The 21,790-nt window shown below is 38.2% G+C and overlaps 1 protein-coding gene and 1 long non-coding RNA gene across 2 annotated transcripts in view; one reads left to right on the forward strand and one right to left on the reverse strand.

The window, feature by feature from the left end:
• Positions 1–4,648: 4,648 nt before the first annotated feature.
• On the reverse strand, positions 4,649–7,598 carry LOC132651493 (uncharacterized). The gene is made up of 4 exons (XR_009589130.1): positions 7,400–7,598; positions 5,732–5,807; positions 5,250–5,357; positions 4,649–5,003 (listed from the first exon to the last, which is right to left on the reverse strand). It is a non-coding gene; the product is annotated as an uncharacterized LOC132651493 (long non-coding RNA).
• Positions 7,599–7,701: 103 nt separating this feature from the next.
• Positions 7,702–21,790, forward strand: part of Pola1 (DNA polymerase alpha 1, catalytic subunit) — a 299,642-nt gene continuing 285,553 nt past the window's right edge. Inside the window, exons 1-4 of the mRNA XM_060376744.1 lie at positions 7,702–7,925; positions 13,103–13,227; positions 16,076–16,172; positions 17,853–17,933. Coding sequence (XP_060232727.1) covers positions 7,883–7,925; positions 13,103–13,227; positions 16,076–16,172; positions 17,853–17,933 — 346 coding nt within the window. The 5' untranslated portion in view covers positions 7,702–7,882. The remainder of the gene's footprint in view (positions 7,926–13,102; positions 13,228–16,075; positions 16,173–17,852; positions 17,934–21,790) is intronic.

Here is a 21,790-nt window from a genome sequence, read left to right on the forward strand (position 1 = left end):
TCCACCTCCTTTCCCCAATGGTTCCCTGAGACCTGAGGGGAGGAATTTGCTGGAGATATCCTCTGTAGGGCTGGGTGTTCCAATGTCTCTCACTCTCTGCATACAATCTGGCTTTGGATCACTATATTTGTTTCCACCTTTTGCAGGAGGAAGCTTCTCTGAAGGTGGCTGAGCGAAGCACTTATCTATGCATATAGAAGAATGTCATCAGGAGTCATTTTATCGCTACTTTTTTTTTTTTTTTTTAGAACGGTAGTATTTGGTTTTACTCTAGGACCCTAGACTATCTAGTCTCAGGTTCTTGGTCATCTAGCAGTGTTGGGTATGGTGGATTCTATCTCATGGAGTGGGCCTTAAGTCAAATCACATATTGGTTACTCCCACGAGTTTTTTCTACCATTGTGGTAGTATATCTTGCAGGCAGGATATGATCACAGATCAAAAGGTTTGTGGCTGGATTGGTATTTTTTGATTCTTCTTTGGCATTGTGTAGAGTACCTTCCTGTACCAAAGATGCTCAAAAGTAGGGATGAAGGCTCTATGTTAGCAACAGCTTGACTTCTTTGTATCCAATGAGTTGTGCATTGTCTTCAGCAATGGGTTCTTGCTGTAAGTTTGTGGAGAGCAATGTATAGTCTTGGGAACAGCCTGGTTTGTTTGGGGATTCCCATAGGAACCCTTTGGCGAACAACTCAGTTAGATTTAACCCAGTCCTGGTATTGGAAACTTCATTTAGTGACAAGAGATGTTCAGCTGGGGCTCTGTCTCTCTCATTATTTGGAAATTTTATTTATACCATCTTATAGATGTATTATTTTTTAGGAAGCTACTACTGTATTAGGTTTCCATACTACTCAAACGACCCTTAATTGTAGCTGTCTTTCCCCATATTCCTTCCCTCATGCCCTCCCCACTTGATTCTCCATTTCAGTCTTCCCTATCCATCCATAACCATCTATTCTATTTCCCTTGCCTAGGGATATCTGTCTTTTATCCTAGTCTCTCACTCTATACCTAACCTAGGTAATTCTGTAGATTATAGCTTGTTTCTATTAATGTAACATCTAGCATCCACATATAAGTAAATACATACCATATTTATCTTTCTAAGTCTGGGCTACCTCATTCAGGCTGATTTTTTTTTCTAGTTCCATTCATTTACCTGCAAATTTCATTTTTAATAGCTGAGTAATATTACATTGTGTAAATATTACATTTTCTTTATACATTCTTCTCTTGAGGCATATCTAGGTTGTTTGCAATTCCTGGCTACTATAAATAGAGCATCAATGAACATGGATGAGCAAGTGACTTTGTGGTGGGATGAAGCATCCTTTGAGTATAGGTCTAAGAATATATGTCTAAGCTGGATCTTGATGTAGATCAATTTCCATCTTGGTGAGGAACCAACATACTGATTTCCATAGTGGCTGTATAAGTTTGCACTCCCGCTAGCAATGGGGGAGTGTTCCTTTTACTCCACATCCTTGCCAGAGTGAGCTGTCACTTGTATTATTGATCTTAGCCTTTTTGAGGAGAATAGGATGAAATGTCAAAGTCATTTTGATTTGCATTTCCCTGATAACCAAGAGTAATGAACATTTCTTTAAGTGTTAATTAACCATTTGAGTTTCTTCTTTTGAGACATCTCTGTTTAGATTTTGTGGTGGTTTGAATAATAATGGCCCCCTTAAGGTCATGTATTTGAACGCTTGGTCATCAGGGGATGCCACTATTTGAGACTGGTTAGGCGATGTGGCCTTGATGAAATAGGCATGGCATTGTTGTGGAAGTTTGTCACTGGAGGTGGGCTTTGCCCAAGCCAGTCCCAGTGTCTTTCTCTTCTTGCTACCTGTATATTGGGATGTAGAACTCTCAGCTACTTCTGAACAGAAAATTCCATTTTATTGGGATGACCGTGAAATTAAAATTAAATTAATTAATTGAGTGATTAACAATTAAAACATATATTTTATGTTTTAAAAGATATGTAGATATGTAGATATCTTTCTGAAAGAGATTTTTTTTTCCTATGAAATAGCTCTTCTTCTTTTTTTTTTTTTTTTAGTTGTGTTTTTTTGTTTGTTTTATAGCCTAGACTGGCCTTGAACTTCTGATCAACCTGCCTCTACCTCCCAAGTGACAGGATCACCCTCACCACGTCATATACATCTTAACTAAACATCATTAACATAACCAAGAATATAGAAGGAAAATTAACTGTCTTTGAGAAACACTTTTAATACAGTCAATTTTAGCCATTTAGCCAATGCATTTGTATCCTTTCCCCAGAGCTAGTGATATATAATGTCCTTGGTCCTCCTCTCTTACAGACCTCTGTTTACTCAATGCTTGTAAGTGAACCAGAATGAATTATTGACCAGTCAAAAGATCTTCTGTGGGGGCTGGAGAGATGGCTCAGAGGTTAAGAACACTGGCTGCTCTTTCAGAGGTCCTGAGTTCAAGTCCCAGCACCCACATAGTAGCTCACAATCATCTCTATTGAGATCTGGTGCCCTCCTCTGGCATGCAGGCACACATGCAGGCAAAAAATTGTATACATAATAAATAATTAGATCTTTAAAAAAAAAGATCTGTGATAAGAGGGCCTTGGATCATTGTGTGAATATGCAATGTCACTCTAAATAAAACGTCCCCTAAATATCAGTACTAATGTTACAAAACCTCCTAAACCATCAGGGAAAATTACCACTCAGAAATGGAAAACTAGAAGCCATCTAGAAAGTGTTCAAGTTACCAGATAGGGCAATAAGATGGCTCAGCAGATAAGGATGCATGCTGCTAAGCCTGACAACCTGAGCTTCATCCCTAGGACCTACACAGCAGAAGAGAACTGATTCCAATATGTGTCCTTTGATCACCATATGCATACTGTGTTGCACACAAACATACTACACCCCACCCCACCATATCACACCACACCACACATACTAATAAGGACATGCAACTTTTAAAACCTAATGCAAAATTTAAACAAGGTTAACAAAGATGGTTAATATGCATTTCAGAAGAGAAAGGCAACATGAAGGTTTCAGAAATTACACCTGACCAGTACTCTATGAAGCAGCAGGTCTCAGCCTAGCTACAAATTTGAATTATCTGGGTGGTTCTTTCAAATGCCAGACCTTTTAAGGATGAGATGTCCATATGCAGTCAATGCTGGGATCAAGTATCCTTAATAGAGCACTGCTAAACTTCAATGGGATGGGTAACTTGGAGGGAAACATCCTGCCAACCAAGTGCTTGGGCCTACCTCCTACCTTAAGGAAGGGTTCATTCTTACCTATATCTCATGTTATTCACTCCTGTGGCTTCCTGTAGACTGAATAATAACTGGGTTTGTGGAAAGATTTCATGCCAGGTCAGCAGTAACTTCACTAGAAATATTACAAAAGATCTCACTCCTGTTGATAAGCATCTGTCATCAAAAGAATTGAGTCTGCAAGGATTTCTGGAGTCTAAGATTTGGAAATAAAAATTACTTTCAGTGCAAACAGTCAATCATTTATTGCCTTTTTGTGTTAATCTTGTCCTTTCAGCAGTAAAGACCATTTGTATTTTACTACCCTTAGTCTGGATATATATATATGTAAAACCATTTGCTTTAAAAGATTATCCTAGAAACAGAAAACAAAAGGTGCTAAAAGGAGAGAAAGATGCATGTCAAACATAACTTTAAATGTAAATCTGCTGAAAAGTTCCATAGATGTATATATATTTGATGACCTTCAGAATATATATGTTATTATTAGATCCACAGGAAACATTACTTCTTGATTGACCTTTAGTCTCATTCTCCATAAATAATAAATGCCACAAATAATCAAGGTTTAGTTGCACTCACTGATAACTACTCAGGATACGTGGACCTTTTGATTTAGTAGGCACATTCCTAATGACTTACTTGAATTTTGCAGGTTGTACATTTCCCTAAATTCTTAATTAAACTTCTTAATTAGAGATGATTGTAAATTCACATGCAGGTGTAAGAAACAATGCAGAAAGAGTCCACATGCTCTTTTCTCAGTTTAGAAATAATCAGCCAAGCTCTATGTAGACACAGATGTATGGACACTTTAGCTAGTAGCTCCCAATGGTAGCATGTTGACCTTAGACATGGATAAATACTAACCTGTGTGTGCTCTATTTTTATAATTATGCATACTCACATTTTTGCAAACATATTATATTTCTTTTGGATAAAAACTTAAAGCATGGGCTCTCTGGTAAATACATGTTTATCTTTAAAATAAACTGCTAATTTCAAGGTGGTTGAACCACTTTTCATTCTCCTAGCAATGTGAGGGATCCAGTCATTATGCATCCTCAACAGTACCGTCGAATTCTATTTTAAATTTCTTCCTAGTGGTGCATATTAATATCCCATTGTGAATCTTAACATACACTCTTCAGGTGACTGGTGATATTGACAGTTTTCACATGTGCTTTCAGCCACTCATAACCCTCACTGCATATATTGTTTTGTTTTCTGCTTTAATAAAGAAGTTCACATGGTTCTTTTTTATTTCCTCCTTTAGTGCTGGATCTAATGTATTTTTTAACTTCTTAGTGATTTCCCTCGGGTTTACAAATATACATTTTAAAGGAATGTAAGTTGCCAGGGGGTAGTGGCACATGCCTTTAATTCCACCACTCAGGAAACCTTTAATCCCAGAACTGGGGAGGAAGCAGCAGGCAATTTGCTGTGAGTTCAAGGCCAGCCTGGTCTACAGAGCTACAGCTTGGTCTAAAGACAGCCAGGGCTACACAGAGAAACACTGTCTTGAAGATAGATAGATAGATAGATAGATAGATAGATAGATAGATAGATAAAATAATGCCTGTCCACTTCCAAATTATTCTGAATGCAGAATAAAATAATTTCATTTTCCTTTTTTTTTCCTTTTTAGATATATCCATTGGGACTGGGCTCCACAATTCTTCATTGTTATTGGTTGTGGTTTTTTTGTAGTAGTCTCCATCTGTTGTAAAGAGAAGCTTCCTTGATGTGGGTGAAGACTTTTATTACTACTCCCACCGCTAACTGAGGAGCTATGCTCAGTTGATGGCTTCTGAGGCAGGGAGAGTCAATTATTTAAGGGTATAGCCACTGGTAGGTCAACAACAGTGCAATGGATGGCTTCTACACCCAGGGATAAATGGAGAGCACAAATTAGACTTGATGGGCTATTAAAAACAAAAAGGGAGCTGGGCATGGTGGCACATACCTATAATCCCAGCACTCGGGGAGGCAAAGGCAAGTGGATCTCTGTGAGTTCAAGGCCAGCCTGGTCCACAAATTGAGTCCAGGATACCCAAGACTGCACAGAGAAACCCTGTCAGGAAAAAAAAAAAGGTGGGGTTATAAGTTTTAATAAGTAAGGAAAAGTGAAAGTAAAAAGTATATATATATATATATATTTTTTTTTAATTTTATTTTTCTTTTTAGTTACATTTTGTTAACTCTGTGTCCCCGCTGTATCCCGCTCCCTCATTCCCTCCCCAACCCCACACTCCCTCCCTGGTCTCCTCCCTGCCCCTTAAAAAGTATATTTTATAGAAATAGGTTTAGTTAAATATAATTGGAAACTCAAAAATAGTGCCCTTAAATAAGTTTGCTGTTTACTTCTCTTTCATGTAGCAGTCTGGAGTTAGTTAGCTTAAGGGTGTTAATGATGGCTTTGTAGACATTAGGGATCCATATTCTCACCATTCTGTTCCATAATTTCAGTGTATGGCTTTCCTTTCATGACCCAAGACAGCCTCAGTACCCTCATCCATCAAATCTGTGTTGCAGGAAGTGACAAAAAGAGAAGGTGGAAAAAAAAGAAAGTAAATAAAATACTTTTAAAAGTACCTAGTTCCTTTAAGCAGCCTTCTTTCCCAGTACTCCCTAGTGATATCACATGTTATCACATGTGTTTTGAGATCTAGACATTTGTTAAATAGTTTAGCCTCTTTTTTTTTTTTTTTTTTTTTTTTTGGTTAAGGAAGCCTGGAAATTACAGTCATTCTTCCTCTTATCAATGTACTCAGCTGAAAATTTATGTTCTATTACTAAGAAGAAGGAAGAACATAGATTTCTTGCCTGGTCTCCACATGGGTAGTTAGGAAGATCAGTGTGTGTAAGGCACCAATATACTTATCATAATCAAATGTATTAACTAACGTTTTTGCTAGTTGAAACACTTGATTTCATAATTTTGACAGTTACATTCTTTTGGTTACATGGTTACATTGATAATAACACCTTCATAAAATTATTTATTAGCTGTCCTTTAGATGGAGGAAATTATTTTTAGACAGACTCTCACTATGTAGCTTAGAATGGCCTGTAACTCATTATCCTCCTGCCTCAGCAAATGGAGTGCTGAGATTAGAGGCATGTGCCATTGCAACCAGCTCAGATGGTGGGATCTTTAATTTTGAAAAAAATATGTATTTCATTTACTTATTTTGTGCTCATGTATGTATGCATGTATGAGTGTGTGTGTCTCTGAGGAAAACTTGTGGAAGATCAGACTCAGATAGTCAGTCTGAGCAGCAAGCACATTTGCACACTGGCTCAGATGATGGGATTTAAATGAAATTGTACAGATATTATTTCAATTGAATTTCACAAGAATTCCATAGATAAGTAGAGAAAATGTACAAAAGAAGAAACTCAGATATCTGGAATTAGTTCACTTATCTAACATTTTATGACTCAAACCCCAAGCCTGACTCTGAGCTTTAAATCCTCCCAATATTAAAAAAAAGAATTATAAACAGAAAGTATTTATAAGTCAATCATCTTAGCAAAATACATATTTTGCTTATGAATTTAATATACCTGAATATTTGATATGTTGTTGCAATTAAGTATGTACAAATCAATTTACCCTTTGCTATTTCTAATCTGAAATATTATTAAACACTTCCCATCTTTCATTTTCACAATTATTTCATCTTTTTGATGTTATGATTAAACCTTTCCTCTATCCACCTCTCTTTCTTTTGTGAAGCATTGACTTCCTCTGTAACACAAGCTGGCCTCAAATTTAGTACATTTTTGGCTCAAAGATACCATTGTCTTGTCTCAGCCTCCCAAGAGTAAAGTGTACTGGTAAGTTGCCCCTTGTCTTGTCCCTTTGAGGTGAGAGTTGTATTTTTTTTTTTTTTGTCAACAACTATCTTAAAAAAAATATCAGCAACTAAAACAAACCCAAACAAACCCAAGCTACAAAAGTCATCTTGTTATTTTTTTTTTTTTTTCTAAATGCATCACATCAGGAGTCATGAGGTCAGATCGTTGCTTTTGGAGGCTGTCACTTTAGACAGTTGCTTAAGACGATGCATATACTTTTAGGCTGTGAAATATGTTTTTGTGGATACTCACATTCAAAGAGAAAAGGTACTGGGCAAGAATCATTCTGTGTATTCCCTTGGGGGAAGAGGAGGAAGAGACAGACAGCAGAGACTGATAGAGACTGCCCTTCCTTTTTACGCCCGCCCGCATTTCTTTTCCCAGAAAATCATCTCTCATGACCAGAGAACCCCTTTTCCCACGCATCCTTCAGATTTTTAAATAGCGTGCACGCGCCTGCGCAGTGTCTTCAGGAGGCTTCTTTTCAGCGCCCGACCGCTTCCTTCTCCAGTCCTCGCAGAGGTTCCCGCTTTTCCTTGGGGGTCATCACAGGGCGCCAAACAGGCTCCCGCGGGAAGGCCGGGGGCGGGGCATGGCGCGGCGCTGCACGTCAATGGTCTTCCGGAAGGAAGTCCGCAGCCTTCTGAGACTCTGATTGGCTTTCGTACTGGCGCCTATCTCGGTCCCCGCGCCAGTTTCGGGCTGGTTGGCGCGGAATCTGGAGACTTTCGGACCATGGCGCCAGTCCACGGCGATGATTGTGAACTTGGAACAAGCGGTGAGGGTCGAGTCCGTGCTCAGGGCACCTTGTTGGGAATGTAGGGGTCGCGACATGCGTGAGGGGAGAGGAGGGTCTCCGCTTTTTTATTCTTCAGAAGGTGGAACGTTCTTGGAACGCCCCTCAGGTCTGTTTGGCCGCTGACCTTAATCGTTCTGGGCGGAGATCCTAAGGGTGTGGGACGGGTCTTCCCTACCGGGTCGCCCACTGAAGGATTTTTGTTGGATGTGTGCGTGGGGGGGGTGTCTTTTCTTGTGACAAGCTCCACACTCATTGGCTATTTTCGTTTTCTTTGATAAGTCACACGCACGTGCGGGTTAAAACTTCATGGTTTTGCTCTCTTGGCTGGAACGGTTTCGAAGCTTGTCGGTTTGAGGGCTGGGATGGAGCATGCGTGTGCCTCCGTATCTAGGAAGTCCCAGGGAAATTGTTAGCACTGTAACTGAGGAGAGAGCTGGAAGTGCTGTCACTAGATACAAAGGCATTTTGTTTTTTCTATGTTAAGAATTTTTCAGAGTCTATGGGAAGTTCTTCAAGTGCTGCATATTCAAATCTAATCATTTTGGGCGAAGTTTGTGAAAAAAAAAATTATCAGTTGAGTAGCATTTCGGATGCCCTGTACATCAGGCGTTTTGTGAGTGGTAATCTTTTATTTCCCAAAGTAGAATTCAAAAATGCAGATGGCCTTGTCTGATTTCTGATTTTAAGCGGTGTTCAGCTGAAGTGTGACTTAACTTCAGTTCTAACTTAAAATCAGACACTTTCTTAGCCTGGTGTCACATGTCCTGTCATTCAGTGTGCATCGCCATTAATGAGATCTTGCTTCCTAATCAGTTTCCTTTACATTCAGCTAGTTTTAAATCACAGGTTTCAATTTTCTTAGCCTTTCTGTCTGTCTCTCTCTCTCTTTTTGAAGACAAATTATTTTGGAGAGTCGACTAGCTTGGATTACAAATGGGATGTAGGATGTGAGTACATGAACAGTCTGCAGCCCCTATCAGTGATTTGCCTCTAAGCCCTTTCTTCACCTTAAAAAACTGTACTCCATCTGTGAACATCAAGAAATCACTCTTTGGAGGATACTGTGCAATCTTGAGAAAGCTCTTAAGTCATGGTGTTGATTAAGTATTTGCTGGGAACTTGTGACTGGAATTTTTCCTTTAGAGCAGACCTAAAGATTGTTGTGTGAAAGACTGCTGCAGGTGAAGGTCTCTGCTTGCTTTGTGGGAGGGTGGGTACTCCAAGTGGTGATTTGAAAACAATATTGAATCTTTGTGTTTTTTCCTCTTGCTACTCTTTTTTTTTTTATTTTTCCTTTTTGCTAACTTAACTTACACAGCATTAGAGAAATTGTTTTGTTTTGTTTTAAATAAAGCCCAGGCTTTGTGTGTGTGTTTGTGTGTGTGTGTGTGTGTGTTGGAAGGTGGAACACTTGGACAGTGGCAGCAAAAAAATAGCAAGATGTGTAATTACTTGTTGTGTATAGAAAGCCTTTCAAAGCTTAAAACAAAAACCTGGTGTATTGGTTTGTTCAGCAAATATTTATTATGTTGGTACTAGGCATAGGCATTCTGCCAGGCTCTGGCATTAGCATGATGGGTAGAATGGATAGAGCTTCTGTCTTCATAGAGTGGAGAAAGTAAACAGTCATGTGTAGTGCCACATTGAGACTTCCCTGAGGAAACTGCTTTATTTTTGCTTTCTGAAGACAAGCCAAAGTGTTGGCTAGGTGATGTGTGGAGTGCATGTATGTGCAGATGTGTTTGATTATCCTACAACTACACACACACAGGCACAGGAAATCGAAAGCATGCACACATACACACGAATATGTATTCACATATGCATACCTAATATCTCCTGTATTCCTAAGTACAAAATAAGATAGCCATTCTTATTTAATTCCTACAGCTGTATGGGGGAAGATGTATTTGCCCCTTTTCATGACTAACTCTTACTGTGTATGAAAGAGATTGGGTGTTTAATGATCGAAAAAGGCATACAGTGGTTCCCTCAGGAAACACTACAATTCCTGAAACCAACTCCAGTTCCTCTAAACAAAACAAATTTATTAGAGTGCCATGTTGTTTGCAGAGATCTTGTAGAACTGGAAATCCACTTTGGAGGCTACTTAGCCAGAAACTGATAACTGCTATGCCACAAAACTGGGCCGGAGAGGAAGTCATTGATAAATATGGCAAGATACTCAGATATTACAGTTTATACCTTGAGTTATATTGGCCTTACATTTTCAGTTCTGTAAAATTTACTATTTATTATTTTTAAAATACTTCCTTAATACCTATTTCCTTCTTGGGAAGATTAGCTTCCAGTTTAAAATCTGAGCCCTTGTTTGTCATTGATAGACTATTTGATATGCTTATAGCTTTAGCTATAAGGCATCTGGGAAGGAATACTCACTTGCAGGAACAGCCACTATAGCTGGTCAAAGACTCTGAACCCTCAAGACACAAGGAGAGAATTTCTTAGTTTCAGATACTGGGCAGGTTGACAAGGTGAGCCTGTAATTGAGGCACATACCTACAGCACATAGCCACTTTGAAGGCTGGGGCTAGAGGATCATAATTTAAGGACAGCCTCGTTACCTGTCTCAGAAAAAAAAAGTGAAATAAAAAAAAAATAAGATAGCTGTTCACTGCTTAACTGGCTGACTAATGTTCCTCATATCACCCACTAAATTGCAAAACTGGGGCATTTGTTCCATAATGTCTAGAATTTAGACTCTAGATTGTCCTACTTGCTGTGTATTCTTTACAAAGAAATTAGCCTCCACACTGGCTTTCTCTCAGTTTCTGGATACACTTTTCATTTTCATTTCATTGTAATTTGGCTTAGGTCTCTTTATCTGTTTTAGTCACTTTTTTTTTTTTTTTTTTTTTGAGACAAAGTTTCTCTGCGTAGCCTTGGTTGTCCTGGAACTCACTCTGTAGACCAGGCTGGCTTCAAACTCACAGAGATCCACCTGGCTCTGCTTCCCTGAGTGATGGAATTATAGGTGTGTGCCACCACACCCAGCTGTTTCTGTCACTTTTTATCCTGTTTGTGATGTTGAAATTCTACCCCACATTCTAGGCTTGTTGGAGACATCCTGTGAAACCTTCCTCAGTTTCCTGTGCAAAATGAATGGTTCTCTCCATTTCCACTGCATTCTTACTTCTTCCATGGCACTATTTTTATATTCTGAGCATAGTCTTAGGTTCTTTTATGTTACTTGACTGTGATAAACTTGGGGACAAGGTATTTGTATTTATATCTCAAACTTTGTGTCATGTACAGTGTTGCCTGTGGAGTCAATTGTATTTTAATATCTAGAGAGTTTGTGGGGTGTACAGGTCTTAAATACACAGAATTCATTCTTAATATCATGCCCAATAATCTCTGAACCCTTTTCATCTAGGCCTACTCAAGATTTTATAAATAATTTCAATGACACCCAAGATTTTGTGACTGTCATCAAATATCAGCATTCTTCAATTTTCTCTTAATGCCTTTCTGAAAATGTATTTAAAAGTCAAATGTGAATGTTAAACAATAGACTGAGATGTTACAGAGATTCCATTTCCAGAAAGCTACGGAGATAATAATATATCTAATTACACTTTACCTTTAAGATACAGTTCTTAGCAGTTTATTGCCAAAATTGGGTACACATTCTTTCTGATTCAGTCATACACTTAGTCAAACACTTTAATGTCATAAACCAGCGAGGATGTTTTTAGGATGCCTCTTATCAGTGTCTCCTTTTTTGTGATTACTCCTTTTACTAAATTAATCAATATAAAAATAAAACACTCAATTTCACAGGCGTATGTGGCAGTCATGCTGAGCCTAAACTCCTGGCTGCCAGGCAGCACTGTTGATTTGATCATTCACCATGTGTATGAAAATCTTAACTCTGTGGATAAAGTGTGTGTGGGGGGGGCAGTTTGTAATGCAGAAACATAGATGAGTCAAAAATTGAGTGAGTGAGCACTAAGGTCTTCTGGTATTTCAGTAATTTTGACAAAAAGGCATTTCAACCATTGTGAATTTTTACTGCACTCTTAGACTGTCAATCCTCTGAGCCCTCTTTTGAAATTGCTCCTGCTATTTTTTTTCCTCTGACATTCCAGGGGCTTCCTGTATACCTCTATTAGGGCATACGCTATTTAACATTGTTTGAGAGCTCCTTGCTCCTCATCTGTCATGTTTTTGTAAATTTAGGGACTCCATCTTTTTGGTCTCTGTCTCATAGCATTTTGTGCTCTGCAAAGAATGCATGCTATTTAAGTCCTTTTGTTTTGATTAAGGGAACACCAAATGAATTCTCCTCTTATGACTCACTGGATTGTTCATGGCCTGTTTTTTTCTGATGGAAATGTTAAGTCTGATATCCATCTTTCAATTTTTTGGTACATGATTTTGAGATTTTCCTGTTTCTAGGGGAAGACTAGAACTTAGTTTTAACTTTAACACAAAGTAAGGTCATCTGTGAAAAGAGAACCTCTTGAGAAAATCTGATGCCTTCCCATCAGATTGACCTGTAGGCGAGTCTGTGGTGGCATTTTCTTGATTGTGAGGGCCCAGTCCACTGTGGGATATGCCACCTTGGGTTGGTAGCCCTGGGAGATATAAGAAAGGTAACTGATTTTGAGAGGAAATCAGTAAGTAGCATTCATTCCTTTATGTTTCTTTTTTCTGTTCCTGACTCAAGATTCCTTCCCTGAATTAAGATGAAATAAATCCTCCAAGTTGCTTATGGTCAGTGGTATTATTATTTTCTTGGACTTTTTTTTTGAGACAGGGTCTCATTCTTTAGCTCTGGCTGTCCTGGGCTTGCTTTGTAGACCAGGCTGGCCTCCAACTCACAGTGATCCACCTGCCTTTGCCTCCAGGAGTGCTGGGATTAAAGGATGCCATTCATCATTCATACCCTTGTGGTTAGTGCTTCATCACAGCTACAGAGAAGTGAACAACTGGCTTCAGCTCTTTTAACTCGAAGTTAGAGGAAATTTCTGAAGAGTCACAGGATCTTCATATTTATCCATGAGCTTTGTGAATAATTTTGGATTGTAAAAATAATCATTTGGTTATTATTGTCTAGAAACAATCCTTTGGTTTTGAGGGAAGATGGCTAGTAATTTTATAACATCTCAAAAACTCATTTTTTTTTTCAGCTGTGTCAGATTCAGGGAGTTTTGTAGCTTCAAGAACTCGTCGAGAAAAAAAATCAAAGAAAGGACATCAAGAAGCTTTAGAGAGACTGAAAAAGGCTAAAGCTGGTGAGAAGTGTAAATATGAAGTAAGTACTGTTTCAATTCTGTGTTTCATTTAATTCATAGCCTGTAGGCAGTTCTTTGTCATCTTAATCACCCCATTAGAAATATTGAGGATTTTTTTGTTCTGAGTAGGGAGGCTACCTCTTATCACTGAGACCTAGACCTTTTTCCCTTTGTGTTTTGAGATTGGTGCTCACTAAATGGCTCATGGTAGTCTCAAACTTACAATTAAAATGCCTCAGTTTTCCTAGTACGTAGAAATACTGTCTCATGCTTCTTACAACATAATAGTGTACAAATGTGGGCATGAGGTAGATTTGCAGATTCTGGAGGGCACTAGACTCTTCAGAATTGTTATAAGCATCTTTGCATACCATTTTAAGTGAAAGTAGTTGTACCTGTATTTTCCCTTACTTAGCATACTGAGTGTCCCTTTGCTTAAGGGAGATGAATAGTATTTTTACTTTTATGATATTAAGTAGTGTAGCTAAGTACCTTCTTAGAATTGTTCTTACGTTCATTTGCTAGGGGTGTGGCATTAGAAATTTGGGCCTTCCTTTTGGAAAGATAGAATGGGATACTCTTGGCTGTTATTTTTTTAAAACTGTTTATGGCCTGTAGGTCAAAATTAGAAAGCACAGCATTGTCTAGCCTCACCTTCCACACTCCTGAGTATCTTTATTGTATAGACTGGGAAGAGATAAACAAATACTAGAAGATAATAGCAACTAATATACTTTCTGAGTTAACACACCATTCTAAGTGCTTTTACCAATATGCTTTTTATTTCTTAGTGACCATGTGAAATAGAAAGTATGATTAACATTACTTTACAGATGAGGTAGCTTGGCACAGGAAGGTTACTGAGATCCTAGTGGCAGAATCTTTATATTTGAACCTAGGTGATCTGGCTTGGGAATATTCACATTTAACTATTTAACTCTGGCCTGAACTATATTGTAGGGATTTTGCCATTTGCCACTATTCAAGTTAAATGAAGCTACAGGATCATAAAGAGTTGCTAAAAGTATAGTCAAGCAGGAGTAAAGCCTTTTTTTTTTTTTTTTTTTGGTTTTTTTTTTTTTTTTTTTCTTTTTCCAGGATGGGTTTTCTCTGTGTAGCTTTGGCTGTCCTGGAACTCACTGTGTATATCAGAATGGCCTCTAACTCACAGAGATCTGCCTGCCTTTACTGGGATTAAAGGAGTGTGCCACCACCGCCTGGCGCTTTCTTAATGTAGGCATTAGAATAAAGGATTTCTCTGGGGGCATTTCAGATTTTGGTATTATGTGGCTGAGTCCTTTATACATGGTATTATTAATTGTATATATATCTCTGAAAAAAAGTTCATGCTAAGCAATAGCACTGGGCTTTAAAAAAATTTTTTTAAGATAGTCTGCTGGATTGGGGATATGGCTCAGTGGTAGAGTGCTTGCCTAACAAGAGCAATGCCCAGGATTTTATTCTCAGTAAGACACACACAGAAGATAGAGTTAAAAAGTTTCCTTGTGTCTTTTAAAAAATATTATGTAGCTGGGTGCTGTGGTGCATGCCAGTAATACCAGCACTTGGGGAGGCAGAGGAAGGTAGATCTCTGTGAGTTCCAGGTCAGCCTGGTCTACAGAGTGATTCCAGGTTTTTTTGTCTCAAAAAAAAGAAAAAAAAAAACACAGAAAGAAAATTATGTGTTTGTGTGTGTTTGCCTATGGGTTTGCACACATGCATATAGATACCCCAGGAGGCCAGAATAGTATATTGGATCCCTTGGAGCTAGAGTTATAGGTGGTCCTAAACTATCTGATGTGGGATCTGAACTCCAATCTTCTTAAGCAATAATCCATCTCTCTTTAGCTCCATCTTACAGTTATTCTATGTAGTGGAAATCCAGTTAGCTGTTATCTGCTAGGCCCTCAAGGCCCCATGTTCAATTCTTTTCCTAAGATCTTAGTTTTGTTTTTTTAGTGTATTTGGTTGTTTCCCTTTAAAAAAAAAAAAGGGGGCAGACTTGGAGGGGGCAATTTTAAATGAGGTATCTATAAGCTATCGATAGCCAGTCTACCATATTCTCAATCTGGCAGGTCAGGGTCTTATCACCATGGGTAGCTCCAACAGTGGTGTGCATCTGTTCCATTTATTGCTTTACCTGTTTAGAGCATGGTCTGATACTTTGATTCTTATTTGTAGGTCAAGTTGCTCAGATCCTCTGGCAGTCAGGCGGTCAGTGTGATTTGACAATTCACTGCTTTCACTGGACTTGCCATTTAGGTCCCCATGCACTTTTAAGATCTGAAATTTAGGGAGGATTAGTGGTAAAACAAAGAGATCACTCAAAAACCATTTCTTCTTTGCCTACAGACTATAGAGTGAACTTGTTTTGTTCATTTTTAGAAGAGATGAGTAAAGTATATACTTTGAATTTTATTTGGTTAACCGAACCGTTACAAAAATTAGTGTCTTTGTAGGGTCCTCATCAGTTAGTGACGAATGGATGTGGCCTATGCATTTGTTATGAGTAGGAAAAACAAGACTAGAAATTCTGTGAACAATCCCCAAAGCAGCTAATGAAGAATTGGCTATAATTCAGTTTGTTTTTTATGGAGTAGATGAGTAATTGATGGTGTGACAAGTGTATTATGCTAATGGAATCATTTAATATCTTATGTTAACACCCACCTAAAAGGAATACTAAGTTAATTGATGTCTATTTAAGGAAAACCCTGCAGTGGTGTTGAATGTCAGAACTCATGATTTCGTTGCAGCTATTCCATCAGGCTGCCATTCCAGTTTCAATCTGACATTTTTTTTTTTAAATCAGAATTGTTTAACACTTTCACTCCATTTGAAGCTTTTTCATAAACTTTCTAATGGCAGGTTGAAGACCTCACAAGTGTTTATGAAGAAGTTGATGAAGAGCAGTATTCAAAACTGGTTCGGGCACGTCAGGATGATGACTGGATTGTGGATGATGGTATGTGGGAGGAAATTGCCTGCTAGGTACTATGTTACTTCTTGATTGTCATAAGGGGCACTTGCTATGCCTGAGGAAATGTGAAGCATTTTTATTAGTTATCTTTCTCTTTGCTGTGATAAAATATTTGATGAAAGCCACATAGGGAAGGAAAGGTTTATTTGGATCACTCTTTGAGGCAATAGTCCATCATTCTTGGGAAGGCACGGGGGTAGAAGTGTAGTCAGGAAGTAGAGAGAGAAGAATGCTCTGTGCTCAGTTTGCTTCCTTCTATTTTTTCAGTCCAAAGACCCTGTCTATGGAGTGGTGCTGCCCACACTTAAGATGGGTGTACCTACCTCAGTTAACCTTAGTAGATAACCTCCCATAGGCATGCCCAGAGGCTTACCTACTATGTGCTTCTGTATCCTGTCAGTTTGGTTGACAGTCAGCATACACTGTCATAGTATTATATTACTAAGATCATATTTTTTGTTTAGAATTTCCTTAGTTATTTGGAGACAAGGAAACATAAAAATAGGAAGGTGGTTGGAGGATCCTTTAGAACAGCAGTTCTCAACCTGTGGGTCATGACCACTTTAGGGGTCTCATATCAGATACCTGCATATCAGATATTTACATTAGATTATAACAGTAGCAAAATTACAGGTATGAAGGAGTAGTGAAAATAATTTTGTGGTTGGGGTCACCACAACATAAGGAACTGTATTAGGAAGGTTGAGAACCACTGCTTTAGAAAATACAAAATACAAGCACATCCCCAAGAATAAATCCCTTAGAACATGAACGTGTTTAGTTTCAATCATCAGTGTCCCCTCTAAAAGAAGAATAGTGAGGAACTTCTAATCTGTAGATCCAGCACAGAGTACCATAGCTTATGGAATTAAGGGATAAACTTCAGGTTCTGCCTTTTCCATTTTGCAACTACCCTTGGTTAAGTCAGTTGATATCACTAAGACACAAGTTTTCTGCCTATGATATGGAGATAAGATACTATCTTCCAGAGTTTCTGTGAAGAGTGCAGCAGGTTGTAGATGTGAGATGTAATTGGAGCCACAGAAAGCACCTTGAAGGCTGATCCTACTGTTCTAGCATAAAATTTAGTGGTTCCTGTTTATAGGTTTTGACTTCTTGGCACAAGAATGCTGACCAGACAAAGGAGATGAAGACTTTGTGACTCCTACTTGTATCATAGGGGTCAACTGTGTGCCTGTTTTTTTTTCTTGGAAATTAGGGTGCTTTTAGGGCTGCTTGCTTTTTTTTTTTTTTCTCCTGTAGAGCAAAATGGCTATAAAGAAGTCTGTGGCAAAGCTTTTGACCCTGTTGGTCAGATCACTTCTCTAGCTCACCTAGCTAAATTTGTGGGGTTTGACACTACATTTGCTGTATGGGTGCTATATATTTTCCAACACTTGTTTGAGCAGAATTCTACCAAATTTAAAAGTAAGTTTTCGGCCATGAATAAAATATTATTGTTCACTTTACTTTCTGTTACTTTGAGACAGGCTTTCATTGTAGCCCAGGATGGTCTCAACATCATTTTGCAACTCCAGCTGACTTCAAACTTGAAAATCCTCCTGCCTTAGCTTCTTGAGTGCTGAGACTTCATAGTTATATCACCATGCCAGCTTTTGGCAACTTTTAGAAACTTGATTCCAGTGTTAACTTTTATTTTTCTAGATGGTACAGGCTATGTGGAAGATGGCAGGGAGATTTTTGATGATGACATAGAAGATGATGCACTTGACACCTGTGGAAAAGGTACCTACATTTTGTTTTGAAAAATTCTGATTTGAAGAATTGTCTAAAGTTTGAAATGACTTGGTATTATGATACAGTCTGCCTTTGAGAATATGTTCTAATAGAGAAAAAGTTGGTTAGAAAATTACATGTAAGTAGCAAAAATTTCAGCAGGAAAATAAGTTTTATGTCCTTATTATCCAAACATTTTGATTTTGTACTTTAACATTTTTAGTTCTTTAGTAATTTTAGAATTGGAGATTTTGAGGAATGCAATAATAAGTTATGTCTTTTAATTCCTACTGAGGTGATATACCTAGAATATTAGCACTTTATTAATTGTATAGTAGAAAAACAAGGTTTAGCTTGTCCAGTGTTTGTCCCAGGATAGCTATGAAGGCAGCCCAACACTAAACTGTAAACTTCCTTAAAACAGCTTTTGTTGTAGCTGTTAACCTGATAGTGTGGTTGTCAATAGTAAATTTTGTAGATGATAGCATTGCATAGGTGATAGTGTGTTGCTGTGTCCAAAAGAAAGAGTCTGCTGGGGAATCATTTTGCTTTAATTGAAATTTTAAATGATATAACCCTCACTTTGGATTACATTTTGTACATTCACTTTCTTTCTCTTTTCCTAATCACATATATAGAGACTTTTGTGGTGAGGTTTTTTTTTTTTTTCTGTTTGTTTTTCGAGACAGGGTTTCTCTGTGTAGCCTTGGCTGTCCTGGACTCGCTTTGTAGACCAGGCTGGCCTTGAACTCACAGAGATCCATCTTCCTCTGCCTCTTAGAGTGCCAGGATTACAGGCATACCCCACCTTGTGTGGCTTTTTGGTGAGTTTTTTGAACTTCAGTAGTGGCTTCCTAAGAGTAAAGATGCTTGTCTGCTTAGCTACAACACCATTGTCATGGTATTGTCTAACATGTTGTCTTTAGGAAAAATTTTCTACTTAGCTCAACAATATCTTGTATAATTAAAAAATATTTGTTTACTTATTTATTATGACAGGGATGGAGAGAGAGGGGGAGGGAGAAGGATGGAAGGAGAGGGGTGTACTGACATGTCTGTATGTTACAATATGCATTTGGAGGTCAGAGAGATTTTTGGAATTGCTTCTTTCCTTCCACCTTGCTTTGGGGCATGGTCTCTTTTGTTCTGTTGATGTCCTGCTATAAAAGTCTAGGTGAGCTAAACTCCAGCATAGTTGCTTCTCCTATCTTACCCTCCAGCATTTAGGAGTGCTGGAATTATAGATGTGTACCACCCATCTCATATTTAAAACAAACAAACAAACAAACCCTGGATTCTAGGGGACAAACTGAGGGTGTCAGGCTTGCTCAGCAAGTGCTGTCACCTGCTGAGCCATCTCCTTGGTTCCCATAACTTTTTAAGATGCAGAATCTACTTTAGTTTTATGTCTTTCACTCTTTGGTCTTATTTTGTATTGAACATCTGTACCACGATTTTTCTCATTCTTTTTGTTTTTCATATTAAAACTTAAAAGGCTGGCTTTTTAGTTGAACATCCCAAAATCTTGGATTTTCCTACTTGCTTCTTTGTGTTTAGGTTCAAGTTATATATTTTGGCAACAGTAAAAAGTATTGCAAGATTGATATGGAATGGAGACGTTCTCGTTCTCATGTCTTTCATTCCATTATTATTATAGTTTTGGTTTCTTGGTTAAGATAATAATGTCAGATCACTTGCAAAACTTTCTTTCATCCTTTGTAATTATGCAGATACAGGGTGATATTAAGCCATATATATTGTATATATCCCATTTCTTCACAAAGTTCACCCAATATTTTGAGTAGCTATTGGTAATCCTATTTTATTTTTAAATTACCCTTTTAATTACCTTTTGAGATAAGGTCTTGCTATGTTGCTCAGGCTGATATCAAACTCTTGAACTCAAGTGATTGTTCTGCCTTAGTCTCATGTGTTTATTAAGTACTAAGGGTATCATTGTACCCAGCTTCTCTGTTTTTTTATATTATCCCTTCAAAACTGTGCATTCCTAAGAACCACACTATCAGTTTCCTGATAGTATGTGGTGGCGCTGCTGAGCGCATGTGTGTGGGTGAGTGTGCCAGTGGCCAAAGAACGACATTGGGGATCTTCCCTTTTCACTCTTCACCAGACTGAAGTCTGCTGGTTTTGTCTGTGCTGGCCATTCAGGAAACTCCTTGAATCCACTCACCTGTCCATCAGCAGTGGGGTTACAGGCATGTAAGGCCACACCCAGTTATTACTAGGGTGCTGGAGGTTTGAACTCAGGTAATCTTACTTTCATAGCAAGTGGTCTTTCTCACTGAGCCATTTCCCCAGCCTCTCATTTTTCCCTTTGAGGTTTAGATTTAGAGTCCCTTTAAGCATCATTTTGACAGATCCTACTAGTCTTTGAACATTCTAGACAATGTTTTAAGGCCAAAATGGTATTTCAGGCTTATCTTGTACTCTTCTGTCACAAACCTGGAATTGGTTGTTTCTTCCTAGAATCTTGTGGGAGTAGTCAGATCTGGGAAATGGATATGCTCTTTGTTGCTGAGGTGTAGAGGCTATGCCTGAGTTATGGCAGTGTTGTTAATTGTATCATCTTGACCTCATCCTATCTTCTGTCTAGATTTTAGAAAGTGTTCAGTACTTCTTGAGTGAAGAAACCATCATTGTGTTTCCATGAATGTATTATTCCCTTTTTAATTTTTTTTTTGTTTTTTTCCCAGACAGGGTGTCTCTGTGTAGTGTTGGTTGTCCTGGACTCACTTTGTAGACCAGGCTGGCCCTGAACTCACAGAGATCCGCCTGCCCCTGCTTCTCAGTGCTGAGATCACAGGTGTGCACCACCATACTCAGCTTTATTCTCTCTCCTTGATTAGATACCAGTGAAGAGATTTGACATTCTAGATAACAGCTAGTCTTAGAAAATTTTACTGCATATTTTACACTACCATATAGCTACAGCTCTCCATTGTTACAATACCTTTTGTCAGAAGCCTGGTAAGATCACAAGAGCTTAGGAAGGGAAATAGAATCCAATAATTTACTTTAAAATTTACAAAAAAGTTAGAGTTTTGCCTAGTAAACGTTCTTTGAAAATACCTCATCATAGGTTGGCTTGTATACCACAAAGGTAGAAAAATAGATCAACTACATCCCAGTAAATATAAATAAGAGCACAGTAAACCAAAGCCAGCACTAAACTGTGGGAAAATTCTGCATCAATATTTATTTACAGTCTTTTTCTTCCTGTATTTCTGTATAAAGCCTACTAACCTATAGTGGTGAGATTAAAGCTTTCTTATGAAGCTTTTCTTGTTTATTCACAACTGTGTTGACCTTTCTGTACTCAATCTTTTTGTTTTTTCAAGATGGGGTTTCATTGTATAGCCTTGGCTCTTCTAGAACTAGCTTTGTAGACCAGGCTGGCCTCTAAGTCACAGAGCTCTGCCTGCCTCTGCCTCCCAAACGCTGGAATTAAAGATGTGTGCTGCCACCTGGCGTTTAAAAATTTTTCTAAATGATGTCAATGAAAACCTAAAGACCTGTTTGTAATTCTTCTTAAAATTTTCACAAATGTCCTACAGTTTTCATAGTCCAGGTATATGGAAAATACATTAATATACTGTTCATGACTTGTAGTAAATTTGTAGCGTATGCAGCCATTTTCACTATCTAATTTCAGAATATCTTCATTTTAGGTGCAAGTCCAGTAATCATTAATAAGTTACTCCCCAGTATTCCTTCAGTGCTTGGCAGCCATTTATCTGTTTTGTCGCTGGATTTGCTTATTCTATTAGGACATTTCATATAAATGGAATCATATAATTGACCTTTTAGGTTTGGCTTCTTTGATTTAGCATAAGGTTGTTAATTTC

This window comes from Meriones unguiculatus (genome assembly GCF_030254825.1).
Source record: "Meriones unguiculatus strain TT.TT164.6M chromosome X unlocalized genomic scaffold, Bangor_MerUng_6.1 ChrX_unordered_Scaffold_30, whole genome shotgun sequence".
NCBI classification, from domain to species: domain Eukaryota; kingdom Metazoa; phylum Chordata; class Mammalia; order Rodentia; family Muridae; genus Meriones; species Meriones unguiculatus.